Genomic DNA, 24,823 nt, shown 5'->3' with positions numbered 1-24,823 from the left:
GTAGAAGAATCATCTTAATGATGTCATTTTTACAAAAATGAAAATACATTATTCAAGAAAATTGTATAGCACTGAAATAGAAAACAATAATACTTTTGTGGAAGGAGAGTTCTCGGTGATTTTAAGGTCAATCTAAAAGAAACATATACTTTTTCATTTTACAGCGTACTTCTAGAACACTCTTTTATCAAAACAAAGAAAAACCCATTGTCCTAAACGAAACGCTAAATTAAAATTCAACAAAATTGCTTTGCCATTTTGAATCTCCATTTTTCTGGGGAACATCATACTATGTTTCCGCGTACACGTAACGCAGTCTTTCCTCGAACAGTGACGGGAGAGCAATCACGATAAGCGTAACAAAGTGCGCATAGTTTCTGTCGCACTGAACTTCATCGTATTGCAGGTTTGCCACAAGCGTCGGCGACCGTGCTACAACGAGTAATACAACAAAGTGCAGGTTGCAGTAATTTAGCTTTACTGTGCGTGCACTTTTTCTCAAATTTGACTAGATATTATAGTTACAACAGTTAACGATTTCGAATGATTTACATTATGAAGCAGAAACTTCATGAAAATAAAAAATTCAAAATAAAAATAACGCTTCAAGAAACAATGGGTGTGAGGGTTGAATTCTGAAAAAGAAATTTCAGTTGAAAATTTCTTACATCTATTTACAATATAGACGTTATAGAACAATGCAGCATTTAATTTAACCTTTTTCCTATATCTGAGGGATCAAGATCTCTTTCAAAGGGTGTTCTCACTCCCACGACAATTTTTTTTTTAACACGAAAATAATTAGCATCACAAGAATCTACTAATTTGCGCAAAGTTCAACGTTTTTTAATTTTTAAGTTCTCGAAATTTTTGTGGTAGTTAAAAAGTCATTTGTTGCGGGGTAGGAAAATTGATTAATTAATTTTTCACTATTAGAGGTATAGACTAACTGCATGGGTACTGCATATATTACCAAACCATCTCAAAGGTATTGTAAATGTCAAACTACAATTTCCAATTTAAAATATGTACAAAGTACGTTTCATAAGTTGTAAATAATAACCATGCAGCAAAAGTTTTTGGAAATATATAATCCTGTAAATAAATGAACGTTAAAAAGAAATTTTTGTCTCAATCAATAAATGATGAGTACAACAAAACTACATTAAATCTTATCAGATTTTGCATTTTAGAATATCTTGATGATTTTTGTATGGTAACCACAATCTACATAATAATTTAATTTCAAAGTTAAAAACATGTTCGCTGATGATAAGTGGATTTTGTTTCATCAGCACTACATATACTCTCGACTTCAATGATACGCTTCTTATTTATGTACTGTGTCTTCTTAGAATACAATTATTTATAACAGTATGTAAAAACTTTCGTGCGATATAAACGAACATGTGAAAAGTATGTACTTTTGATATAAATAAACATTTTTCTATCATAATAGCATACAAATCATACATTAAAATTGAGAACTTTATTATTTCGTATGAAACAACAGGTCAGAATAAAGAAGAGTATATGTATAGTATGTACAATGAGTATTTTAAAACGTTCTGTTTATTCAATGTTTTGTAGGAAATAAGCATAAGTGAATAAAAATACATTACATGTTAGATATTATTATCTAATAGATTTTCAATAATTTATTATTAAATCAAATATGGTTCTTCCAAGTAAATAATTTGCATAGTTTGCGGTATACAAGAAACTGACAGAAAACTGATTTTTATGCAAGAAATTGACAGAGTAACGATATAATCAAATAACACTGAATTCATTTTTTCATAACATCAAATCAATACATATATTGTTTATTATTTATTTTAACAGATCATCTAATCGGTACAAGGATTGTATCATTTTTTGTTCAAAAATTTGCGCAAAGATCTACTGCGACAGATTAACGACAGATGAATCAATGTTGCGTCAAATCGAACGCATTCGTCTCTTGATTTGCACGGAGTGTTCGTCCCATTTTGTCTCTTCTTTTTCACGGTTTAAAATAGCGCAGGCCAGCGCAAAAATATGCGTACGGGAAAAACCGCTCCGCGCTATAAATATGATTGTGCCGCATATGTGCGCGAAAACAATAAGTTGAGAAAGACCAATTTGTTTCATTCACTCTGCCAGCATTGTACTCTAAAAGAGCATTCAACCTTTTCCTTTTAATTGCTACGAAGTTACCAATTAAATATATATTCAATAACTACGCTTAGTTCATTGAATTCAATTAATTACGACCCGATAGTTTCAGCAAATCCCATAGAAGTAATATTCAACTAAAAGTGTCATAAAAGAGCGCAACGAAATCGAATGGATTAATGAAATCCAAACTAAAATTAGAGTTTATTAACACCTACACAATGAATCGCAAATTGTACATGATTATTGCATACATAAAAGAATGAATAAACTGTATTTTTAATTTTATTAAAATGGGAACACAATGCTCGATAAATTAAACATTAGATAAACATTAGATTAAACATTGCATTCGTTTTAAGATAATGATTTTGAACGATGCTAGAACTTTTTTCAAAAGTTTTATTAGCTTGCGTAGTTTATTGCAGTAAATTGAAGTCAATTATGTTTTCAGTTGTTTTTTTAGTAATTTAATTAAGAGAAAATGTAATTGTGAAATCTTAAATCACCCGATTTAATTAAGTACTAATTTAGGAAAGGTAAAGTTGGTAACCTTTGGAAAGTGAGATTGTAAAACAGTATATACATTTTTCTAGGTATATTAAGTAACTAGATATCTAGATATCGCATTTCAAAACACATCTTTGCTGAGGCTACTAAAAAATATTCGCAGATGGAAATTAATTAAAATCCCTGACAAAATTATGAAACTCTGTACGAATGCATACAAATTATTTCCCCTGGCAATTGAATTGTTGTTTTAACGTGGCAAAACATTCCCTTATTAATCAGGATCTCTTCTATACCTCGTAAACAATGTAATAAGGTCGACATCACTCAAAGAATCGATTGAACAATTCACATAACATTATTTTATGTCATGGACATTTTCACGAAAATTAATTTCTGCAAAGTACCTATACAATTCAGCCAGATGACCGTAAAAGATCGAATGAATATTGAAGTGTATTCACTTCAATATTCATTCGATCTTTTACTTCAATATTTTGAAGTAACTTCTAATTCCTTTTAGCTCATCCTTAAGTATTCTATTGCCTTCTTTGTTTATACTAGTAAGTAAATAAATTTTATATATATTATATTATATTATATTATATTTAATTGTATATATCAATCGGCAAGTATAAAAACGAATAATCGTATCTTCTCTTCCCAAATTGTTCATTTTTGTTTATAAGCTGAACGACTATTGAGGAGAATTTACTGTAAATACTTTTTGTTTAAAATTGTTGTGCTTTGTAAAACATTGCCGACCGCCGCACGCATAAGTGACGCATGAGGGTAGAATGCTTCGCAGTCAACAACAAATAAATATTTTCAAGGCTAGTATTTCAGCAGAAAATGATCAATATGGACCTGGAATTGGTGATTCAATGTGAATAAAACATAAACATTTTGTCCTTTGACGAAGGATTTTTTTCTGTTGAGTATTTTTGTTTTTATAGCCTATAAACTAGCTATTTTTTATCAAAAAACAAAACTTTCACTTTGAACGCTTGCCATCTTGTCAAACCTCAATATTTCGAAAAATCCTTCGTTCAAGAACAAATTATCGACTAAAGAGATATTTTTCGTACATGATTTCAGATAACCATGAACCGAGTGAAGCTTACCACCATGAAGTATGTTTTTTTGGAAAACCCTCAGGGAAACTGCCATAATGTTCACATATCTACACATTTCTAAATAAAAAAATGCAATTAGTAACAAAAAGCCTGATCTTTCAAATAAAGGAACATTGGCTGAAAAGGGTTTTAAAAGTTTTGAGAAAAAATTCCCCAAAAAACATAATTTTTTACATTCCCAACTGAGCATAATCTCTTAAAGAAACTACTGAAAATGTCTTGCCTGTGCAATGGCCCACGTTTCGTATCTACGTTTCATAGCTGCCGTATCCGTTCAAAAAGTATTCGAGAATTTTGTCATATAATGTGACAATCAAATTTTTTAGCGTTGCGACATTGTCGATAGTATTATTTGTCGATACTATCGATTACATTACTATAATTTGCTATTATCTCCAAAATGAAGAGTTTCCAGACCTATGTATATGACCTCTTTTCATCTTTAGGGAGTGCAGAGATTTTTATACTGAAGTTTGATCACCTCTTTCGGGGATATTCTGTATAAAAAAAAATAGTTCATGACGAAAAGTTCAAAGATATTAAATATAAAATTTCTATGAATCTTACGTTTCTGAAACCGGTAAATTGTTCACTGATTCGGTAAACAAGAAGCAATTAATACCTCCATAAACCGTGATCTCTGGAAATGTATCCTCGAAAATCCACCTGACTGATCAATCGGATAAATCACAGAACCGTTCCGTTGGGTTTGTAGTTATTTTCATATTCTTGTCGTACTTTGCCATCTTCAACTTCTTGTTAAAGTTTGCATAGCCCCAAGCGCTGGAGCTACAGGATCGCCTTTAGGAGTTTTCCTTTTATTTATTTATAATTAATGAACACCTATCTTTGTATTATTACTCATTTATCGAATAAGCATTGTTCCTGATTTGATATTAGTGCAACAATATGAAAGAATATACAATATATTCTTCATTAGTAAATTATTTGATAATTTTTATGATCTCGAAGTATTTATTAATGTGGTAATAATAAATAAGAAGAAATAATTGTACTTCGTTAATAAATTATTTGATTATTCCTACGATTTTATAAAAATTTGAATCCGTCGATGCATTAATGTACAAAAATAAATAATTCATTTTCTTTAGGAAACTATCGAATAATTTCTTGTGATTTAAAAGAACATATGTATAAATCACGTTTATGTCAAGTACTCAAAATTCTGTTAAGACTAAATGTTTCTTCATTGATTTTAAAAAATATCAACCAGAATCTAAAACCCGTTTAAAGGCTCATGTACCACAAATAATTAAATATTATTTAAGAGCAATTGTGGGTAAGGAGTTTTTCATGAACGTTAAAAATCAATGTTGCAGGCGATAGTTCAAGTAATCGCGTTCTACGACGGCTCAATCTTGCGCTTTAGAAGCTCAAAAGGATTTAATTGCAAATCCTTGTAGCTACTCGTGACAAATAACAAATGGTAATTAGTTTCACAAATACGCCGTAATAAATTTATACAACAAAGCAAAAGTATCAAAACTGTCAAGTATAAATAAACTGAAAAATAGAAGTATTAAAAATGTTTCAGGCCAATTAATTTTTTATATAAAATTTCAGGAAATTAACATATGTAGTTATTTTATAATTGTATGCAATTATAATTGTTAGAGAATGTGGTAATTTAAAAAAAAAAAAAATCTGATTACTACAACAAATGGGACTTTTTTATACCTTCAGATCAATATAAAATATGCACACGTTATAGACATTTACTTCTCTGTTTTATTTTATTTATCGTCGGTGTTTTAATTAAATTACTTTAACGCAACGTTCTATTTTGCGTATTGCACTTTGTTGTTTCTGACATTAACGTTGTATCTAGTAAAAATTGTTGATTATTGTTCCGTTATGGATCTATATGATGTAATTTATTCTTTAACATCGCTTGGCCTGTTTTGTAGTGATAGATAGAATAGTTAAATCTCATTCATTTGCCAATTTCGACAATATAGTTAAACTCAATTCGAATTCAACCTCTGAAAATTAATGTGCAGTATTACTAAATTACATTCAAAATCGCTTACACAATTTAATGGAACATAATCATAATAATTGGGGGCAAAGATGGAAGTGTGATGGAAATACAATAGCGTAGATACTAAATACACGTAACGTGCGTTGGCGGGAGAGGTGTTACAGCTTGGAAAGTAAATACATATGAAGTCAAATAGCATTTATAAATGTCGAAACATAGAGACGAGTATAGTATACAATTTATAATAACTATAGTATTTATAGAATTTCTACTTTTTCCGAACTATATGTATTTAACAACAGAATAAAGATACAAATATTCTACAGAAATATCGCATAACCTTCAATTTCAACATCAATTTTGCGTCTTATTTTTCGTTTAGTTATTACTATATTAATTTTATCACTACGTCAAAAAATTAAGTAAAATGGTAATAATGATTTATTGATATTCGAATGAAATATATTACATTGTGAGTGCGAAAACGCTAATTGTTAAATTTCAACATCAAGTGGTTATTATACAGAAAGATAAAAGAGAATTGTACAATAGTAATATACAATTATGTATTCCAGAATAAACTTGTGCGTAATGCACTTTGAACGATCCTATGTGGATGTGATATTTAAAAAATTATTAAATTAAAAACATAGCAATCATTAGTTTATTCAAAATTTCCTTGTAGAATATCATTTAAAGTAAAACTTAAACAGTACCGAAAAATTAAGAAAACTGGCGTAACTGCATGTTACATACCATAGTTATTAATTAATTTTTATAATTTAAGTATTAATATTATTAAGTGAATTTTATATTTGCACAATTTTAGGAAATTACTATTTACAAATTTTGAATGTAAGATATATTTTGATATCGATTTTGATATCAATATATCAAAAATATTGTAGTTAGCTTTATCAGTGTTTAGATATCATAAGTTCTATTAGTTTAATTTAAAAAAAAGACACCTATTGGATAAGAAGGCTCGAAATAAATAAATATTCTGTTCTACTTTTAATTCAGACGTTTTCATTATTGTCATTTATGTTACTTCTTCTTTTCAATACTTTCTCTTTAATTACATTTAATTCGTTTAGTTAATTCTTGTAGTACATTAATTCATATAATTCTCTACTAGTACTCCTTTTTAATTACTTCTAATTTTCTCATTGATTCATCCTCTGGAATGATAACCTAATTACATAAATTTTCAGTGTGGAGAATAACTGGATTTACGAGCGGATGCTCATTTGATACTAAACTGCTTCCTACGTCCCTAGAATGGTAAGCTTTAATGTCAGTTGCAAATAATAATAGTGAATGGTAGCAAGAAACTTAATAAGTATAATAATAGGAATAAGTGTATAATACGCCGTAATAAGACAACAGTAATTATATGTTTATTATTCATTGTTTAATATGTCAATTGAGTAAATTATTCCAAACAAATCACTTTCATTCTTGTACAAAACTTGCAGCACTTGAAAAATCGATGATTTCTGAATCTAATTGAAAACGTAATTAAAAAGTAATATTATATAAAAATTTCGGAACAAGTACAGGTCTGCAGGTACGGTACTTCAAGGATGCGTTTTGATTTGAAAATTGGAACTTTTCGGCTAAACTCAGTTAGCACGATTGTCCTGCGTGACACATTACTTTTTCGACAATCGAGAAAACGTACAATTTCAATAGTTTTTTGTCTATCATACGCGCAACCACTGATTCATTCATTGATCCAAATTGCCTAGAATTAATTTTTCGGGTATTATTTCGGCAACAGAAAACATTTTTACTATTTCAACTGCACACGAAAACCCACAAGCAGCCGCAGAACTATCACAAAGTAATAACACATATTACATTTTTTTATTCTTTCAGTTTGTTTATTGTTGAATAGGAAAATTTGATATATCTTATTCGATAAATATAAAATTAATTATACCCGAACAAAAACCGAAGGCAGAGCAATTGGTCACCGCACAGTTAACGGAAAAAATCTAATATTGAATATTGAAACACAAAGGTGCCTTCTTGTCGCGCGAGGACTATATGCGTCCTCCAGCAACAGTAAATAATACCACACTAACAAAAACAGATTCGGTTAAACATCTTGGAATGCATTTAAATCGGAGACTCACGTGGGGGATTCACACGTGGTAAATGATCTGTTTAGATTTGGATTCTGTAGTGATAGTTTTGTCGCCACATAGCAAATTAACTTTATATATACAGAAGTGGTATATATTAGGAGGACCGGAAAGTAATATCGTTTCTGCGCATATTTATCTGTTTGAATTTAATGTAAACAAACGACATAACTTTTCGGTCCACCTAATATATCGTAGAAAAACGATGCAAATCAGAAATATCTATAATCGTTAGAATTAGAAATCCCAAATATGAATATTGACGTATTGTAAATATAAATATATAAGAAAGCGAAATATAAATGTTCCACGTTAAATCTATTTAAGTGTCCTTATGCATGTGTTCATCTAAAATAGTGCATCTGAAAATAAAAGTCAAAAAATGTTTTTCATACTAAAAGATAGGCAAATTTCTTTTTACTAGTATATAGAGTAGGGTTCTCACTCATTGTATACCAGAAGAATTTACGCTTGACTATATTTAATTTACCAACTTTTTTCGTATGTAAAAGTTGAATTTTTCAAGTATCCGTAAGTTTATGGCCGCCACTGTAAATTCAGCTCCGGACATCAGGTCCGGTCTCTAATATCAAAATATTGGAAAGATTTCAAAACAAAATGTCCTGTGTATAATAACAAATGTACTATGGTACATGACCACAATAAATTGAGGAAGGACCTCCAAATATTGACAATAAAACAGGAAATTGTCAACCACGCAAACAAATATTCCAACAGGTTTGTATACCACCCAAATATCCTAGCGAAATGATTGTTGGAGGAACCCGTAGGTTCAGACACTTTAAACCGGTGGACAATAGGAGTAGATTTTGATATTAATGCACGAAAGGAAGATATTAGCTGTTGAGAAACATATTTATAATCAACGTCGTGCATATCTACTAGCAAAAAGGTGGCAAATAAGCGAGGATACAACTAAAGAGAAATATTTCAATCTGGGCTCTTTACAACTCCGGATGGGTTCAAAAAACCTACGCGCTACCCTTCTGTTCAGTTGCAATGTCTACTTATAACATAAAAGATTCAATTGGTTTTTACAATATTATATTTGTATTACTATTATTAGTTGTTATTAGGCCGTAAATATTATGCATTTATAACAGAAATGAGTAGATGAAACAGGAAATTATATGTATAGACACTAAAAGAAGATTTTTATATTGCACAAAAATCTGTACTTTAATTCTAATTTATAACGAGTGGCTGAAATATCAAATTATAAAGACAAAAGAACAATGTAATAATATCGTTACTTTATTCTAAACTTATCAAAATTATTAACAGAAACAATTCAGTTTTATTCTTACAATTGGTAAAATTTTATTTTGTATAAAGGTCTACATTCTAATAATTAAATATAGTATATATAAATATTTTGAAATGAAATACTCGTTTACATAATACAGTATTTACTATGCTAACAAAACTATATATTAGGTGTACAAATTGATAATGCAATTGTTTTAAGTGGTTAGAAAATTTACTACAATATCAAATGATTTTCCCGCTATTTTGCGACCATGTAGTGTTGATTGATAGTTGTTGGATACGGCGTTTTATTTGGCGGAAGGAAGAAATAACAACATTCCATACAACAGGTTATGGAAGCCGGTGTTGTTTCATACGATGCGTTGGTATTTTTGGTTTGGAAACAGCGATTTCAGTCTGATCAACAAACAAGGCATCGGAAGCCCACAAAAGTGCGATAATGATGATTTGGAGAGACTACTGGCTGAGGATTCATCGCAAACGCAAAAACTACTTGCAGAGCAGCTGAGAATAACGCAACAAACCATTTCGTATCGCCGACTAATTGGAACGAAAATGATTGTATACTGGTAAAGAAAACCGAAGAAGACCGCGACGTGTGAAATTACTGCATGACGACGCCAGATCACACGTTGCGTTTGGTACAAAAAAGATCCTATTGAATATACAGCACCCAGTATATTCACCGAACATCGCTACTTCTGATTTTTATTTGTTTTGGTCGATGCAGCACGCTTTGTCTAATATGTACTTCGAATCGGTGAATGAATTACAGAAATAACTGGATACGAAGGTACGAAATCTTTTCGAAATGGAATTCACCACTAGCCAGGAATATGGCTTAAAATTAGAGGAAGTAACGGCGATTGGCGTGAATAAAAAAATTCACTGGTTTTCCTTTCAAATAAATCTTAACCTTTTAGGTACGGCTGAATTCTGCGCGAGGCTATTTCTCTGGACGGCAGAGTCTGATATGTACTGTACAGAGTGTCTGTATATTGTGTCTGTATATTGTTAAGATACAGTTATATTGTTAAGATAAGTCTGTATATTGTAAATCGATGTGAAGACAAAAGAAGTGTGAAACAATGCATATGAAGACGATTTATTTGATTCAAACGATGACCGAGTGAGCTACTAGAATAAGCCACTATAGTGGCGCGTCGTTCAGAGAGATGACATCCGCGGAAGCCACTATAGTGGCGCGTCGTGCCTAAAAGGTTAAATGTCGACAAAAAGTTTGGATTATTCATTTGTACACCTAATAAATAAAACGACTCGAAATTATACTTCGCAAGGGGATATGCAAGATAAAAGTTTTCTATAGGTCGTTTCAAATTCAACATCCATCTCGCATAAGCTCAAACATAAATATGTCCCCGAAAAATAGGAATCCATCTCGTGGAACGACAGAGAATAATTTCGATTCCATTTGAACTAGAATTAACGCGATCCATCGGATGGATAATTGTTGTTTGCTATCATGGAGGAACTAATTTAAGTTGTCCCAGCGTCGAACGGCCAAGAATTATTCGTTCGATTGCTCTCATGCAGCCGTTGCGGCGCGGCGCGCATCGGTACCCTACCGTTTGTACTTCTCGAAATAAACTTCCTCCTTCAAGTTTCCTTTCCGCATTCCAGGGTGACTGACGACTATCAGAGATACATATTCGCCTATTCATAACAGCAACACACCTGGCCTCATATATCTCTGATTTGTGTCGCCAGGAACGAGGTTGCATTCGTCCCGATTCCCCTGCATCGGCTATTCGCCGAAACGCGCGCCCCTGTTACTTCGAAGATGACGAAACAATGCGACGTATTGTTCTCTGAGAATCTCCGTTAAGCTGCCACCAGCTGAAACTCATTCGCGCGCGTGCAGAGCTAATTATGATAAGTCCGCGGTTCCGTGCGTTACATTTAGAATTAATGTTCGCTGGATATCTTATTCGCTGTGGAGACGAGTTCTTTCCGATTAACGTCACGCGATCAATGCAGCTACACTACGGAGCATGACTGTGTAAGATAAAAGTACCTGTTATGGAACGCTTTTCTGAGGGTATAAGATAATCATTGATTTTATAAAAACTTAAAATTTGTTATTCCTAAATATTTCTACAATTGTTCGATAGATTGATGTTTCTAGATAACGTAATGAATTTTCATATATTGTTTTTAGCGTGAATAAAAAAATAATACGAGTAAAGTAGTCTAGCATGATCTGGAACCTAATATGGTACACCGTTTTCGCACCATATTCCCATGCTCCTTAAATCGGGACAATCAACATTTTAAAATACACAGTATGGAACAGTATACTTGCTGTATTCGTGCTCAAAAACACCCGTATTCGAGTAAAAATTTATTTTTAAAGCTGATTGTTACATAATAGTATTTGTGCGAGTGAATTTATGAAGAACAATATTGAAAAATTGTATAAATAATAAAATAAAATTTTAATATACATTTATATGCTTTATCTATTTTTTATTGTACTATTTGTGCTAATGTTTTAAGTAGGGATCACAATTGAGCGACGTTTCATAACATGTACTTTTACCTTATAATATCGCTACTATTTTTAAGAGTCTTGAACATTTACTAGGTGAACTGTTCAGTGTATAAACATGTTGATCAAAATGAGAAAACAGTAAAAAATATCTACATTTTACATTCATTTGATGGCTTTATGCATGTAATACGTGTATTAGTTTCGTTTTCTTGTACATAAATTTAGAATATAATATAATTCATAATATAAATTTACAATATAAATAATCTGTGAAACGTCCAAACACTTCAACGTAAAACTATGAATGGAAATAAAATTATTGTTATTATATTTATATTGTGTTTGTGTTATATGAATGCCATTTAGATTAAATTATTTGTACTTACATATCATAAATCATATAAATATCATGGTGCATAACATTTGTTATAAACAGTTTGTTACAAAAGAAACTAGCGTTATTGAATCTGCTGAATAATATTATCCCAAGCCAACTGTTTTAGTGTTAAGTTCATATATCCCTGAACACAATTCCAGCATATTTTGATAATTATAGTTTTTTTAAAAGTGTGATATATTGAAAAATCCTTCGAACGACCAATGAATGAACAATTAATAAAATCGATAAATCACAAAATGATATCTGTAAGACATCTGTAGGTGTCTGCAGAAAATATCTGTAAAACTACAGTAGAGACTCTTTTATCTGAAGTTTTATTTTTGTAAAATTCTGATAACAAAACATTCTATTATCTAAAAATTTCACTCAAGTTCTCTACTAGATGATAATGTATCTAAATAATACAATGATTAGATAATAGATCTGGATACCAGAATATTGTAAAAATAAATGTTCGGATATGAGAGTCTCTACTGTACTGCATTTTAGGTGTGAATGGAGTATAACAAATACAATTGTCGATGTTTACTACCGTTTTCAGCTTTATTAATTAATTCTTCGAAAATACTTCTTGTATATCTATTAGTGTTTTCCCAATTATATATCCCCAGTGTAACAGGAACTTATTTAATTTAATTGCCAATAATTGTGTAAGTAGATAACGATTTATACATAGGCTGGATCAAAATGATTCGGTACCGCTGTCTAAGGGTTATTTTTTGGACTGCGATTTCAATTGAATTTTGTTTGAATTGAAATTTAATTCAAATATTTTAAAACATTTGTAAAAAATTCTGCTGGAAAAAAACTGCATAGTGTGATCGGTAAAATGTGTACAACGAGATCATTGACTTTAATGAGTGAAAACGCATTCATTGGTGTTAAATTGTATCTACTCACTGTTGTTACGAATGCGCGAAATCTGCCATCTAATAATAAGTAAAAAAATTGTGTTTAATTCTTTCGCTGAATTTAACATGGATTTTTAATTTGGAGCCGTCGAAGGGTATGTGTTACATGAATACACAGGGTGAGATATTTGTCTCTGAAATATCTTTGTTACTCTAATAGTGCAGAAACGTGTGTGATAAAAGATGTGTTCCAATGGAGCTATTATCGTGACAGAGACAATTTTTTTCCAAGCTAATATTTTTCAATGTTTTCGAATCATTTTTTTTTTTTTTTTTTAATAGAATGATGTATTTTGATTGGTTTCATATTATAGTTAATGGAAAGATAAAATCAAGCAAGAAATTATTCATCAAAGAGAATAATTTAACGTACTGCTGTCTTTCATATATTTTGCTATCTGTTTGTTAATATCTTAAACCCTTCCAAAACTGAGTCAGACGAATATAAGATATTATAACTAGTAATTACACTAAACGTAATAGATTAATCATTTCTTAAACTGAAATAAATATGAAACCGCATGTGCTTCCTGAGTTTTTTCTAAAATTATTCTGCTTTGATAAGACAATAATGATTTTCTGAAAAAATGGTTTCCTTGAATCAGTTTCGATCTCCACTGTATATGGCTCCATTTTTATGGCTCCATGTAAAAAATGATTTCCTTAATTCAGTATTGATCTCCACTGTACATGGTGTTATATACGTTTAATTTGGTTTAAATTGGTTTTATCTTTGTTCATCTCATAACAATACATGATACCTTGCTTTAATTTTTATTTTACACATGACGATACGTATGTATCTGAGCCATGCACAATAGACCACCGATTTTACATCGGGTAAACAGAGTTCTATATTTAATTATTAAGTATTTATTAACATATAGATTATTTATTTATTTACGTATATTTATTTCTTCCCACATTAATTTTAATGAATTGAATCATAGTAATAACGGTGTCTTTAAACTCTTTAAGTATGTGCATCAATTGCAATTTGATCTAGTCATTTTTTGTCATAAATGCATAAAATTGAGTCTAATAATTAATATCGAAATCCTCTGACATAATCTTACAAATTAATAGTATGTAGGATAACTGCATTCAACTATTTGCATTCAGTCTTAGAAAACAGTAATTGAAGCTAATGGGTTTTCCTGTTTATAGTGAAAAAAAACAGTGCCTGAAAGCTGATTCATCTGACATGGATTCATCTGATTACCACTCCTTTGGATTGCTTGGACATCATGTAATAGACACATGTTTTAAATCAGTTGACGATATCTTCAGCAATCCTATTAATTCAAAGCCGCCAAGTTTTTATAGCGGCGATGTACATGAAAAGTTATTAAGGGAATCATTATACATCTATGACCCGGAAAAGTTTTTAAGAAATACTAAAGTTCAATGTTCAATAGAGTTTAATGCGATATTTATGTACTTTTGATCCACTGAAGCTATGATCGCTGAAAATAAGATTCGTCTATAGTGCCGAAGACACGTTTTTTTTCTTGAAAATACTAAAGATTGAAACGTCTCTAAAAACATTAGAACATTTTTTGCGACGACTAAATCTATCCGGCTACCTTTTGAAACTTGGTACAGGATTTTTTCTAAAATCGAAAGTTCAATGTACAAATTCTTTCTGGAACATAATATATTAGATGTAGAAAATATGATATTAATCAACTTTGAATGTAAATAATCGCCCGCCATTCTATAATGTCAAAGTAACAACACTTACAATTACGAAACATTTGACAACCAGTCAAAACGAAAGCTATTAGTAATTCAATAAGTTAGGATTGATCGAGAAACAAACTCAGTGGTCGCTGTTAATGAGGTTCAAACGGGAGGATTTTTTGCACAAAATCATAACGTGCGATGAAAAGTGAGTATTGTATCGCAAATCTAACCGAAGAAAATCATGGGCTAATCCTGGAGAACCATCGACATTCACTGCATATAGTAGGTTGAGAAGGAAGTAGTGTACTATGAATTGATTCGCATAAGCGATGAACGACCGTTTAAAATAGAAACATACTAACGTCACATCACGTGAAATCATGTGAAATGATAGAAAAAATAATACGTGAAATCCGCCCACGCGTGGCAATATATGAACAGCGTGACCTAATCTGTTCCTATTATAGCAGATTTGAGACAATAGAAATACGTAGCCTCATACTCTTCTAATGTCACATGATTTCACATAACGTGGCGTCAGTATCTTTCTATCTTTACAGGTAAGGGAACGCGGCACGTCATCTTGCAACAAGATAACGCTCAGCCACACATTGTAAAACAAACAAAGGTTTGGGAAATCTTCCAAAAGCAGCGTACTCTCCTGACCTGACTACATCGGACTTTTATTTATTCCGATCACTCCAACATCATTGAACAGAAACGAATTTTCAAAAATTGAAAGAGATGCGAAAAGGGGTATCGACGAATTCATTGCATCAAAATCGCCATTTATTTTTGTCAAGGAATTCGGCAGTTGCCGAAAAGATGAAACGAAATGATAAAAAATAATGGAAACTATTTAGAAAAGTAACATATGTACGATTACTTTATAAATAAATACTAAATCTTTTTTAAAAATGCAGCGAATGAATTTCTACATTTAATAGTTTTACTGATTAAAAAGCAGTGCCAAAAATCTTGCTTTACTTGTTTCGTATTACTCTTGCAACTATTAACAAGGTTTTGAGAAGAAGAAAACAGTTAAACTTATCTGCAAATGAAATACTAATTATAGAATATAATTATATAATATAATAAGCAACATAGTAAATTGAATACAGCTATTTGCACTGAACATAAACGTGTTAATAATTTCCTTCTATTTAATTTCATTTGTAAAATTGTAAATTCGTATAGTTATTTAAAATTTTAGAATCTCCTTGCAATTGTAACCAGGAAAGACGGCTATTTTACAATTATTAGAACGTGATTCGCCAAACGTGATCATAAAGAAGACAACCTAGCAAATGGAGCACACATGAACAATAGTAGAAAATGAGACAGTGTCGCAACTCTTGACACTTCTGGACACGTTGCACGTGCTACGTATTCCATCGGTGCCTTACCCTTTGCAATCTAGTAATTTTTACATTACTATGCTGCGCGTTACGCTTCTCAGATTTGTTTATGCCGCCTTCTATTTATTGCATTACCATATTAAAAAGAATTATTGTAACAGGAAATTTTCGTTACAATAATTTAGTAACAAAATATTTATAGTAAAATATTTAAATCATCTCTTGATGTATCTCTACGAATTATATTATTAATTCAGTCATACGTTTTTGATGATTAGCTTTGATTAAACATAATTCGAGTTACCGTGAGAACTGCATATTCTGTGATGTTCAAAAATGTTCAACTACATATTGTATTATGTTTGGACGTGAATTCGCGTAAATCAACATGACAAAAAAAGATAGCAAAAATTCATAAACATTAGTATATTTAATGAGGAAAAATGGACCCAAGTTTTATACTTGCTCAAATATCATATAAATTGACCAAATCAGATCTGTCAGGTTGAAAAACTTGAAAATAGCGAGAACAAGTTTCCTTGTACAAGAATCAACCATTTTATCGCCACTCCGTTTGCTTTAAATAATCTTTTTCGTAGTTATGTTCACCTGTGAAATTGGATACACTTGTTAGGGGTTAGCAACATTCGTGACGACAATTTTTTGATGCCACTTACAGTTCTTCAACCCTTCGCAATATCGGCATTTTGCAGTAGAATATTCGCATGAGAATCATTATAGCTAACTATGAGAATTCTCAATAATACAGTACTGAAAGCAAGAATTGCATTGTTGAGAACGAGAAGACATCAATATAGTTCTCGATATTTCAAATTCAATTAAATCAGTATAATAAAACAGTGAATTATTAACCAGAATTTATTGGACGTATAAATACGTCTCTCGTATACATTCATGGACCTATAAAAACTTATACATATATACATATATCTGTGGCAGTGAAAAGGTTTTAGCACTTCGTCGTTTGTTACTTTCAGGGAATGAAAGTAACAAGTCTTCGCTCGCATGATTAACATTTTGATACTGATATAAGTCGAACAAATGTCACCAGATTAACAGTTCTTGTATTTATTTTGCTCCGAAGACGTCATTTTAAGAGTTTACATACTTGTTAACACGTTAAGTGCCCAATATCAAGTCCTAAAAATCTCAACAATATCAAAGTAATTATATTAATGAAGCTGAAACTAGATAGTTAAAATGTACCATAATATCCAGTAGTTTAACTCTTTTGCATTCTAAATATCCTAGTAAAATGCACTTTGTTTGTATATAGTACAGTAAGAATGAATTGTGAAAAACAATAAAAAATGTAGTGTCACCCATATGCGATCGACGCGGCATTCAATGTGTTAATACTGCTTCTGATAATCGTGGTATATCCAAAAAAAGACTCGATAGTCATTTTTTAAATAATAATATTTAAAAACGATTAAACTCAACGTTACCGAAAATAATTTATTAAGAAACTTTGATTTACTAATCCTTGAGTTTTGAGCGACTAAATGACCGCTGGTAAACGAGTTAATTAAACTATAGACCAGCGAAGCCGGCTACTGTGAAGTGATCGATTGCTCCGCCTTTGATTTGTTTTCCGGCGTAATCAACTTGATATTTATCGAATACGACATATTAAATTTGTTTATAAAAAATAAACAAATAAAAGAATAACAAAATTGAATACGTCTTATTCGATAAATTATAAAGTTAATTATGCTCGAGAACAGGGCAAAGGCACTGCTATCGGTTACCTCACAGTAACCAACTCCGGTACCCTAATACGTGATTATGAATGATCCGAGTTGCCTATATCTTGTATAACTAGACTGAAAATTTGTATACGATTATGATACTTGTAATTTTATTGCACACAAGAAAACGTTGAAACTATCAAAATTTTCAAATATTTCTATTATATTTTTATTGCACATAATTTTTGTATAAGAATTGAAAATGTATAAGATTAAATTGAATGTGTATAAGAAGAAAGAGTAGAATTTGCACTATATTTTGTACCGATTGACACCAGTGTGTATGTCCATGAAAAAGCAACTATGTAAAAATCAAGGATATTATTTCAATGTAGTCGAGTAATTTTAAAAGATTTGCGTGTGTAGCATCATTTATATGAATCCTTCATAGCTAATTAATTCACAAATCAAATATATATTGTTTTACCGTATAAATTATAATAATAATTTGTTTTAAGTACTTAGTGAGATAAAAATGTCACTCTTGCACGTTTCTCAATAATCGTGTGTGCGATAAATTGTGAAACAAATGCAGCGGGAAAAACGGACGAAACATCTTGTTTGTAGCTGCGAAGCTTCCAGAAGTTGTTGCAGACAGTATATCACGTACAATAAATATTTTAGTGAAACTAAAGAGACGGTAATTAATAATTTTTACTTTGTTTTCACTCTGCAGCAATTTAAGCGTTAATTCATTGTGGTCGCAGACGACAGTGTTTTACACTTCGGAGAGCCGTAAAAAGTGTAAACACCAGACTAGAAAGTATTATTAATAACTCGTTCGGCTAAGAAGCATCTTTGATATTGGAGACGAGTAATTGAAACTGTACAATCAAGAGATAAAAGGTGGGATGTTATAAGAGTCAAATTAAAGGGATCTTGCATGCGTAATAATGCCTCCAACATAGAACTCCCTTTCGACCTTTTATTTTCTTTTATATCTTTGTTTCATTCTTCTATTTCAGCCTTTTAATTTCTAGTTGTCGTCTGAAACCTACATAGAAATGTATGTAATTAATTACGTTTGTGGTCGGGTGAGATGCATTTCGAATCCCATTCAATTTATCGGTTTCCGTTGTTCGGATCCATTGCTTGATTCTTTGTTAACACGTTCGAATTTGTTAAAACTTCGCACGTCACATTGCGTGTCCCGTTTCTATAAAACTGCTCTGAACTGCTCATCCGTCAAAGGTTATTCGAAAAAATAATAAACGCGATTACCGGGAACACGTTTGTTAGCGGAACAACAAATGGTCAGGAAGATCTTTTGGTATTTAAAAAAAAAACAAGTTTTAATTAAATAAATTCGAAACAAATGGAAAATCGTTTCAAGTGCATGTACACATGTAATATCGTACACATATTTTCACGATGTAATTGTCACGTTTTCTGCCATTAAAATATTTGCATTTTCTATCACGACCGTGCATATTTCTTTGATGTAACCGTTGCAATAAGCTCGCCGAAAAAAAGTTGTACAATATGCATGCACGTAAAACGCAATCAATCAATTAACTTTTTTCATTTGTAATATTTGAACTCCACCACAAAATCGTCGGGAACATACAATTTCGAAAATCACAAATTATTAGGTCGTAAATAAAAAATGTGTAAAGTTCAATTATGGAAAATTAATCGAAACTTGGCAATGCGAATATGTTCTTTAAATATGCATATTTAAGAGAAATGTATAAAGCAATAACGCAACTTGTAATGACGCAATGCAATTAGCTTTTTTCGATTATAATAATAACGCTGCAACATTCTTAAAAAAATTTCACTCATTTCGAAGAGGATTTTGTATTCGTTGCAACGTGGTTTACAAAAAAAAAACAGTGATTAAATGAAATTATATTTTCGTTAGTTTTTATTGGGATATAGACGTGACAAAAAATTGTAAATATCACATGGAAAATTTGTTGGTTGCTGCACATGAATTTGCAATTGTAGATTGCAGAATTTTTGTACAAGATAAAAAATTTCTGCATCAATTACAGGAAACAAGAACAATTAAAAACTTCTTTTTGTCTTTAATAATTTCGAAAAGTTGCAAGTGGTACATCGATAAATTCTTTCGATCTTTTCAATCTATTCATATATCATGAAATACGAGGATAATTGCGAAAGATTGTATTTTATATTTTTTAGTTGCTGTTTTATCTTAATATGTAGTTCTTTATCATATGGCACCTCCAATTTACAGACAGCCTGTATATGCCATGAGTACGCGAAGATACAAATAGTCCGTATGACAAGTCCAAATGCTGTCAAATGCATCCAATGCGTTGAAAAAATGCGTTTGCAAAAAAAAAACAGACACCGCAGTGCAAATATGTCGCTTTAGCCTTGTGAGTGCCCCTTTCTCAGTGGGGCATTTTAAATACGGAAACATACAAATCGTGATTGATTGAAGAAATTGTCTTGTTTCCTTCTTCTTCGTAACGATAGAGTTACAAGAAATTTTTAAGAGGTACATTCGTTCATATTTTTACGTTGCAAAACACAATCAAAATGAGCATCGAATTCTATTAGTTTAAAGAAATAATAAAAAGATTCAACTTTTCTAAATCTCAATAATCAAATCATCATTGGAATTGTTCAATTTTTACCATCCCCGTTTTTTCTAACTATTACACCTGTCAATTATTAAATTTTCTTTTTGTATCCACAAAGAAAATTGCACAAAGTTACAGTGAGAGATTTAATATCACATAAATCATTTGATAAAAATCAGGATAAAGAAAATATTCATTTTTACAAGTTACAAATTCCTAATGTTAAATCAACGAAGAAGCGTCAATAATATTCAATAATGGAAATGTTTTTTTGTTTCACGAATTTGTAAGTCCTATAGATGCTTGACAATTTAAAATACAGGCATTTTCAGCATTTTGTCACTTTTTAATCTGTCAGTAATCCGTCACTTTTAGGATTCCATAATATTGACCTTTGAATAGACGATTTTCTCCCACTAAATAAATATTTAAAAGCGTTCAATTTATGTGTTGAATATAAAAATATTTTATCAAAATCATGAATATGGTTATTCAAAATGTTATTAAAATGAATATTAAACAAAAAATTATTATTGCACACACGTTATACACTTTGCGGTAAGAAAATCATCAGTATTTCAAAGAAATATTAACAAACGATGAATGTCCTTATCCTGTTACAAAATATGGAAGAATGCACTGTTCACTGTTACCTAATACTCTAATAATGCGAGTTAGATTGCCTCAATTTTCGAAGACGATGAAAAACTTTTCTTGTCAGAGTCAAGTTTTCTTGTTCTGCATCTCATAGAAAATAAGCATAATTATTTTTATATTAATATATTCTTTATATATGTCAAGTTTCTTTACTGATACCCACAATAAGATTGCATATTTTATGCACTTACAACATAAATAAGTAAATTAAATCTTAAACGGTAAACAAAAATTGAAAGAACTATATATTAACTGTCAAACTACCACCTCACAAAAATACACAAGAGTAAATTATTTTAATCGATCATTCCAAAACTCAGTTTATCAAAATGATCACTCCTTTAAGCCTTTCAAGTCATAAGTCTAAATGAAATTCAATTTACACAACAGTATCACAAGAAAAATGACTTTCTAAAGCTGCATAAAGAATCGTGTTACCCTCCTACAATGTCAACACACACACACACACATATAAAAATTCTACTAAAGAAAGAAATTTCTTTTTAACTCCCTCGAAAAACTTCCACCATAAAAAAGTCTGTCGGCTGGTTAGTATTGCAGAGTATCCTAACTCGTTACACAATAACAACGTGTCCATTACATGTGGACGTTATTCACTGGTTTCGAATGGTAATAAAATTCAATTTTTTCCATTTAGCTATTAAAAACTGATGTTGGTATACGATATAAATACTAATTTTCTTTCGCTTTTGAAAATGTATCGTCGACGAAGAAGTGTTAGTCAACGTAGCTGTGAAAGAAATCTTAGTGTATGTATACTTGTATGTGAAAGTATATATTACGTGTATTAGGTTCGATCGAATATTTGTATCAAGGATGGTAAACAATCAATTGTTCTAAGGAGTCGTGAGCGAAATCAAAAGACAATTACTTACGTTTAGCGTGGGCTGTGCCACTGGCAAAGAGTAGAAGTATTAGCGCGCAAACGGAAGCAGTCATGGGGATACCGGAAGTCCTGTTGCTCCTCATCCCTGTTCGTCTCTCGTTGGTCGGTGAAGGGGTCGACAGCCAGGTGAACCAGAGGGTCGATGCTTACTCGGCGAGCAGGTGGTTGTGAATGAACGAAGGGGACGTCGAGCGTTCCTTCTTTTACGGGAGTGGAAACCAGAGTGGCGCAGTCGACATCGCCATGGAGCAGGCTGACTACGCAGACACTGTGGGTGGTCGCACTGATCGTGTACACGTATAGACGTGCGGGGTGTTAACATTAACTAATAGTCCTGTCTATTACGAGACTTGCTCCGTCGTTTACGAATTCCTCGTATACTTATGTTATGTAAAAAAAGTACCCGGAATTTGGAAATAAAACACAAACTACTTACGTATTCATCACTGTTTATTTTGTCACTTTCAAAATAGATCCCAAAAGTGACAATACGCATACGCCAATGCTTCTCTCATTCTTCAAAACATTTTTTAACTGCTGAAGAAGGTGTGTAGCCTTCTATTTTTTCTGCGAATTCTCATTTATGGCTTCAATCGACACGAAATCAAGGGTTGAAAACAATTATGATATCGCTTTCGGCTTTTTAAACAGTTATGAGAACCGAAAATATGTCTTCAGAATCGATATTACATCGGTCCTATAACAGTTATTTTTCAGTTCTGCTTCTCGTTCTGCCCTGGTTTTACATAGAGTGGACTGGAATTCTGTAACTGTAGTAGAAGAATAGACGGTAACTAAATCCTTTACAAAGATGAGCAAACTTTAAAGTCGATTTTTTTCGAAAACGGAGCCCCGGATAAAAAATGATATAACAAATTTTTGTCTTATTTTTCTACGTAGAATCACCTATTGTTCAGTTGTACTACGAATTTCAGCCCACCCTGTATAATAGAATAGCTACGCTGTAATAAAAATTAAGGTATTTGCTGTTGTTGTCAAACTTTAACCGCATTTAATACCTTACTTAAAACGTTTTATATATATTAATGCTTTTGCAAATTCAACAAGAACTAAAAACCATAATGAAATCGATATAGGATGCACACAGAACCGAACCATAATTGAAACAGAAGAGAAAAATGACTGTTACAGAACTCATAACTGTTTCAATTTTGAACCAGTACATAACTGTTTGAAGCAGTTGCTTTCAGAATCGTTCAAAACGCCTTAGTGGTAATTTGAGTTTACGAAATAGGAGAAGTCATATAAGGATATATCTAGCGAATTTTTGTCCCATTCAAAAAGAGTGATTTTTAAGCGTTTTCCAGTTTTTCAACTACATTTTATGTTTTTTACTCGATTATAGTGATTTGAACATTTTGACTCGCATATTCGTGCTTGCTTAGACTAATACTTTATCGTGATACAAAAACTAAGAATTGTATTTGCACAAATCTGGTTATTTCCGGCGAATATTTTTACAAGAATGCGCCTCATGACGCTCTAATGATATTGTTTATTGACCGTTTCTCCGTCCGGAAGGAATTTCAAATCAACATCACGATAATCGAAGAAAACCGCGAACATGGCCCTGATCCGGTCGTTTTTGTAGCGATATTGCGAAGATGAATGACTTATTTGCATGTTGCACTCATAAACCTATGCTTCATCTCCAGTTATGATGCGTTTCATGAACGCAGAATCATTAAAAATCGCCTGAAGAAATTTTGGACAAATTCTTTGCTCGACAGCTTAATGCATTGTAGAAATAGTAAAACACACTTGAGATCAACTGATATGCATGACGGTTGTTGGATCGCGATCGTACTCAACGTCACAATTGAGTATAGCGGTATCTACTTACACATCAATAATTGTTTCGATAACATGTACCATGGGAGAAATTTCAAGTAAATTTTTCACATAATGTGATGTATTGTAACACCCTTGATCCTTTCTTTCCGCTTTCTTGAACTTACAATTTTTCCTGAACTTAGCTTTTTATCCCTCTGCACTATATCGACGAGTCAGACTCATCAGAAAAATTTCATACATAATCTACGAAATATGAATGTTATGCGTTTCTCCTGAATCAAACAAAATTTGATTTGCGTGATACAAGGAACAAAAATTATCTCTTTCTATTAGGAAAATGATTAAGGAGGAAGAAGTGCTAATCATAGTGCAAGGTGTTAAATTGCATGGTGTTAAATATAACACTTGGTAATAAAATGGTGTATGCAAAATTTGGAATCAAATATGAATGATTCCATGCCATTTCCAAATACAATAAATTCTCCCTAATTAATGCTCAGATTGTGCACAAAATTGGACGATTTTGGAAGAGGAGATACGATTATTCGAACCTCGCGGCTCGTTTTTATAGTTGGCGATAACTAATCGGTAACTTTTAGCGTTAATTCGCAAGAATTTACTGTAAAATTGTATTTCGTTATTTTCCAAATATCGTTAAACGTTTTCGACTGAAAGACAATGGCCTTAGATTAATAATTATGAGTTTTATGTGTTTCTTCTAAAAATATATACAAAATTCAAATTTGATTCACCATTAGATACAGTATATGTTGGAGAACTAGTTCTCAAAAATGTATGTGATACGTATTTCTTTATAGACTATCGTCCATGTTGACAAGATGAAAACAGTCCTTAAAGTTGAGGAAAAAAATATATTTAATAATTCGAATATTTTTTTGCTCACTGTCTAGTAAACTAGACAGTCTAATATTTAAAAAAGAATCAAATCATTTGATCCATTTTTAAAAAAGTTGTTGCTTTTTAAAAAGTGTCATTGTAGGTAGA

The 24,823-nt window shown here is 31.4% G+C and overlaps 1 protein-coding gene and 1 long non-coding RNA gene across 3 annotated transcripts in view; one reads left to right on the top strand and one right to left on the bottom strand.

Moving 5' to 3' along the window:
- Window positions 1-22,238, bottom strand: part of LOC117224928 (uncharacterized) — a 44,327-nt gene extending 22,089 nt beyond the window's left edge. Inside the window, exon 1 of the mRNA XM_033478150.2 lies at window positions 21,993-22,238. Coding sequence (XP_033334041.1) covers window positions 21,993-22,086 — 94 coding nt within the window. The 5' untranslated portion in view covers window positions 22,087-22,238. The remainder of the gene's footprint in view (window positions 1-21,992) is intronic.
- On the top strand, window positions 5,832-12,091 carry LOC117224929 (uncharacterized). Of its 2 annotated transcripts, XR_013034665.1 has the most exons (4): window positions 5,832-5,977; window positions 7,020-7,089; window positions 7,687-8,693; window positions 8,747-12,091. It is a non-coding gene; the product is annotated as an uncharacterized LOC117224929 (long non-coding RNA). The 2 variants fall into 2 exon arrangements; XR_013034664.1 differs by having other exon boundaries at window positions 5,841-5,977; window positions 7,687-12,091.
- Window positions 22,239-24,823: the final 2,585 nt, after the last annotated feature.

This window comes from Megalopta genalis, chromosome 13 (genome assembly GCF_051020955.1).
Source record: "Megalopta genalis isolate 19385.01 chromosome 13, iyMegGena1_principal, whole genome shotgun sequence".
In the NCBI taxonomy this organism is placed as follows: domain Eukaryota; kingdom Metazoa; phylum Arthropoda; class Insecta; order Hymenoptera; family Halictidae; genus Megalopta; species Megalopta genalis.
Note: the sequence above shows the minus strand (reverse complement) of the source record. Positions and strands in the feature narration are given on the sequence as shown.